Consider the following 4,959-nt stretch of genomic DNA (forward strand, 5'->3'; position numbering starts at 1 on the left):
TTTTATTCCTGCTACTCTCAAACAAGGACACTTCCTAAATGGGATTGTCATTTCAAAGAAGTGAAATCATGTTCTAAAGGAGATGGCCATGCTTGATCTAAGTAATTCTTCAATTTGGTGATGTGGGCCTGACCTTCAGGGTCAAATCCAGGTGTCCAAACATGAATATGCAGTAAAGGATTTCGCTGACAATTCGAACTTATGGTAGATCACATTTTCTCATGCTCTGCACCAGCTGCATCTTCAGGGGTGGTGGTTTTGTTTCACTACTAGTAGCATCTGAAGGATCCACACATGCAGGCAAACTCTCACGGAAGTGTTCCTCTCTTTGCAGATGGACCTCAACACTCAGGAAGACATGGCAAATGGAACAAGTGTGGAGGAATTCATCCTTCTTGGCTTCACAGGCACGTGGCATGCACAGGTCTCCCTTGTGGTGGTATTTGCACTGACATACTCCCTGACAGTAATAGGCAACACATCCATCATAGCTCTTGTGTGGATGAATAGCAACCTCCATACCCCAATGTACTTTTTCCTCTGTAACCTCTCCTTTCTGGAGATCTGGTACACTACAGGTGTTGTTCCCAAAGCCATAGGAGTCATGCTGGGGACTAGCCAGACCATCTCCGTCCGTGTCTGCATCCTCCAGTTGTTCTTTCTTCTCTCCCTAGGCTCCACTGAATGTTTTCTCCTGTCTGTCATGGCCTATGACCGCTACTTAGCCATATGCTACCCTCTGAGATACAAATCCCTCATCAACAGTGTTGTCTCTGCTCGCCTGGCGCTCAGCTGCTGGCTGGGAGGCTTTCTGGCCATCTCACTGCTGGCCTTTCTGACATCCAGGCTGACATTCTGTGGACCAGATGTCATCAATCACTTCATCTGTGATATAGATTCCTGCCTTGCCCTCTCCTGCAGTGACACACGGCCCGTGGAGCTGGCAACATTCCTTGTCTCCATAATAGTTGTGGTGGCCTCCTGTGTGGCCACGCTCATCTCCTACATATACATCATCTCTTCCATCCTGAGGATCCAGTCAGCCCATGGCCGGAAAAAGGCCTTCTCCACTTGCTCTGCCCATCTCAGTGTCATCACTATCTGGTATGGCTCCACCATGTTCCTGTATGTCAAGCCATCAGCTGAGAACTCCTTGGATCGGAACAAACTCGTGAATGTCTTCAACACAGTTGTGACTCCTTTGTTGAACCCCTTCATTTACACACTCAGGAACAAAGAAGTGAAGCAGGCTCTGTGGCGGGCTTTCCAGAAGAAGTGAAGTGTCTTTTTGAAGAGGTCTCAGTGGGAGAAAATGGTTTCATCCTGTCCCTCCTGTTATGTCTACCCTGCAACAGTCCCTCACCCATGTGTAAGTACACCTGGGAATCACAGGTAGTGAGAAGGCACCAATTCCCCAGTGAGCATATCTCCCTCAACTTACAGCCATCTTTGGCTGGTCTGAAGGCTCCCACATCTCCTCTTCACACCCGGATAAGCTCAGAATGCCTCACAATGCCGTAAGGACCAGTGCTTGGAGAGGGTCCCAAATCTCATCCAGAAACAGTTCTCTGACAGACTCAGAGTAGTGGTCCTCCCATAGGTTGGCATTCTAGTTTCTAAGTGCTCCATTTTGTCAGGGATTCATCTTAATTCCCTAAAGATTTCCCAGCAGTTGGCTCATTGTTTTATGAAATAGACATGTATTTCTCCATTTAATCTAATGTTTTCTGGATGCATTTATATCCCATCCTTGTGACTGTTTCACGGATTCATGCTCTGGTTCAGGGTAAAATTTGGCAACATCTGGTATCTCTACCTGTGGCCATTATTCTTAGCCTAAGACAGTCAACAAAATTTGCACTGTTCTTCCTTTCGTCTCCCCAGTGTCTGAATGTAATTTGTTACTTTAATGAAAAATATGCAATTTTCTCTGCTTCATGTTAGATGTGTCAGGGCGTTTCTACACCTGAAAAACTACAGCAGATTTTAACAGTCCTTTGTTCTGCCCATTTTGGGTTTTATTGTGGAAACACTTTAATGTGATTGGCAAAGTCCCTAAACTGCAGAGCCATGAAAGCCTGGCTGGGTAGCAAGTCTCCTTTTACACTCACTGGGAGGACATTAGCACTTCCAAAGGGCACTTGATTTTCCCTTTCCTACAGTTTTCATTTCAGAACAGATGAATCATGTTCTCAAACCTCTTCTTTCTGCACACTGACAGTGAAGAGAAACCATGTGACATTTCATAAGGAGGCATCAACATGGTAGATTCACCTTTATGAACAGTGTGGGATTAATTTCACCTGAATGTAGAGCTCTGCAGGTGAGATGATTGAGTCTCAAATGAATGTCTACTTCTCCCTTTTGGAAGGAGTGGTGCTTCTGGAGGTGAATCACCAACCTTCTGTGTCCAGCTCTCTGTGGGAACTTGGCTCTTAGACATGTGGCCGTGCCCATGCACCAATGCCCAAGGACAGTTTGACTCCCATCCTTGTCAGCTGTGCTCTTGTTCTCAGTGGCATTTGGAATAATCCATAGGAAAGCCTGCTGAGGCTGGAGAAAGAACTTGAGCCTGGATTTATCCTCAGGTACACATCATTTCTTGTCAATCTGGCTTAGGGATGATGTTGCTTTTGAGGAATGATTGTGTCTATGTTGTGTCTAAGCCTGTGCAGTCCTGGAGAACAACCAAGAGCAGAACCTGAACTGTCCAAGAGACCCTAGACACGATCAAAACCAGGCCCTCTCAGCTTAATAGGGGCATACAAAGCCTCCAAAAGGCCTAACAGAACTGACCCACATAACCAAGCACAATTTTACTCTCAGGTAAAGTGGATGATGCTTCATGAACAAAAGAAACAAATTCATAGGGTGGGATCCAGCTGGAAAACCAGCACCCTCTGGCTGAGCTTCCACAGGCAATGCTGGGATGGGATTGCCTCAGAATAGGTCCTTCTAGACACATTGAAGTGCCTGGACCCAGGTGTCTCACAGTCTCTCCCTTCTCCTCTGGCTGTAGAGGAAGAGCCTGAAGAGAAACATCTCTATAAAGAGCATTTGCTGCAGAAACCAGCTGCACAGGGAGAGACACACTCACGCACTCTGGCAGGGGGGAGACATGGCAACATATCTCTCCAATGTATGGGCAGTCCTTCTGTGACCCTTCACCTGCCCACATTATCTACAGTCTCTACTGCTTGTCCCATCCTGGGCACCAGAACCTCAATACCCAGGCAAGCAAAAGAGCTACGTCATTTTAATGTCTCCTGCTGCCTGGAGCAGGGTTCCTTTGCCACTTCTCACCCAGGGCCCTTTGTGCACTCAGTTGGCAAGAACTGCGGGATGCTGGCTTGACTTCCAACAAGTGCCCAGCTCAAGCTTCTATCTTATCTTCTGGACTTCATTCAACACCTCGGTCTCTCTGCCTAAGACTAAGGGGGATCCTGTGCAAATTCTGTGTTCTGAACACTAGCCACTGTGGGATACATGTGAAGGTGCCTGTGACAATCAGTATGTGCTTCTCATGTTAGTGCTGAGGTAGAACTGCCTACGTGATGGCTTTCCAACAGTCACAGGAGCATGCAGGAAAGGAACTGTGATGCTAGAGGACTCCGATTGTTATTGTGTATCTGCAGCTACACTCCCTCCTTCCCGGACAGAGCTGGACCATTCCAGTAGCAATGCCTCCCCCGCTGGGCTGCCACTGTGGTGGAGGATTTCTGTCTGCATCCTGGAGGGAGTGCAGGGGGCTCAGGGAATGTGGGGCTGCAGCAGGTTTCTGCTTGGTGGGTGGGGGGAGCTGTCAGGGCTGCAGGGCCTGGGCAGCCTCTATACTGGCTTTTGTATATGGTGACATCATGGCTGAAGGACATGGCTGAAGGCATCAGGAACTCAGTGTTGTCCAGGAAGATGTGGGAAAATGAAAGCAGCAAACGTCACTGGTGGTCCTGGTGCCAAGTCCTGAAGGAATCAGTTCTCCAGACAAGAGGGAGGAACTAAAGGTGTGCTAGGGTAAATCCACTGATGCCGTTGGCGTCAGAGGGATAAAACCAGCCACTGTAAGTCAAGGTGACCAGTTTACCCCAAATGAAAGTCTGGCTCTGACAGGGCTGAAGAGCAGGTGGGAGACTACAGCAAAGAGAATTTGATTCTGACAAACATTTCTGGGTTTTCTTTGGGGACAAACTTCAGCCGTATAAGGGCTGAAGCCCACTGCAATTCACTCTGTGTCTGGTAATACCTGGGTGCGTTGATTTCTTAATTGAATCGTTCCTATTTGCACAATTTGAAAACACAAGGAGTTTGTTTCCTTGTGAAAGGGGAAAACACTGTGTGAGAGTTGATGATGTGTTTGAAAAGGGAGCTCAGGTATGATTAGAAAACTACTAAGCTGAGCATCCATCTCTCTGGTGCATTTGGGATCAGTTTATTCACGTCATCACGAAATCTCTGTGCCATGTCCTCATGTGAAAGACCTACAGCTGTCACTTGGCCTTTATAAAAGGTAAAAAGAGCACAGCAAAAACAAGGACAGAGGCAAGAGAAGAACATGCTTGGCATGGGCTGGATGTGAATCTGTGCCCCTTGTGATGCAGTTCTGAGAAAATGCTGACAGACTAATAGACAGGTCAGAGGATGCCCTGTAATCGAGACCAATCTGAGACAAATCTAGGGAAGGAAGACAGCCTTGTGGGGAAAGCTCCCCTTGCCTGGCACAGACATCTCCTTCTCCCTCACTAGAGCTGAGGCAGCGGGGCTGTTTGCTGCCTTCAGAAGCACAGATGGACAGCAACCACCGATTAGAAGAGGTGCTGAGCTCAGAAACCGACCCCAAGTGGGAACAGCTGACCCCACTGCCGCAGTGTCCCTGCTACTGGGTCGGGGGTACGGCCCTGGGACCCGGTTCCAGGCGGGTCTGAGGAGGTCGAGGCGGCAGCGCCCCCTGGCGGCTCGGCCCGA

General features: G+C 48.3%; 1 protein-coding gene across 1 annotated transcript; it reads left to right on the forward strand.

Moving 5' to 3' along the window:
* Nucleotides 1-334: 334 nt before the first annotated feature.
* On the forward strand, nucleotides 335-1,279 carry LOC104268150 (olfactory receptor 6F1-like; the record flags this gene model as incomplete). Its single annotated transcript, XM_009865316.1, has 1 exon — nucleotides 335-1,279. A coding segment is annotated over one exon (945 nt), but the record flags the coding sequence as incomplete, so codon positions are not given.
* Nucleotides 1,280-4,959: the final 3,680 nt, after the last annotated feature.

This window comes from Apaloderma vittatum, unplaced genomic scaffold (genome assembly GCF_000703405.1).
Source record: "Apaloderma vittatum isolate BGI_N311 unplaced genomic scaffold, ASM70340v1 scaffold6410, whole genome shotgun sequence".
Taxonomy (NCBI): Eukaryota; Metazoa; Chordata; class Aves; order Trogoniformes; family Trogonidae; genus Apaloderma; species Apaloderma vittatum.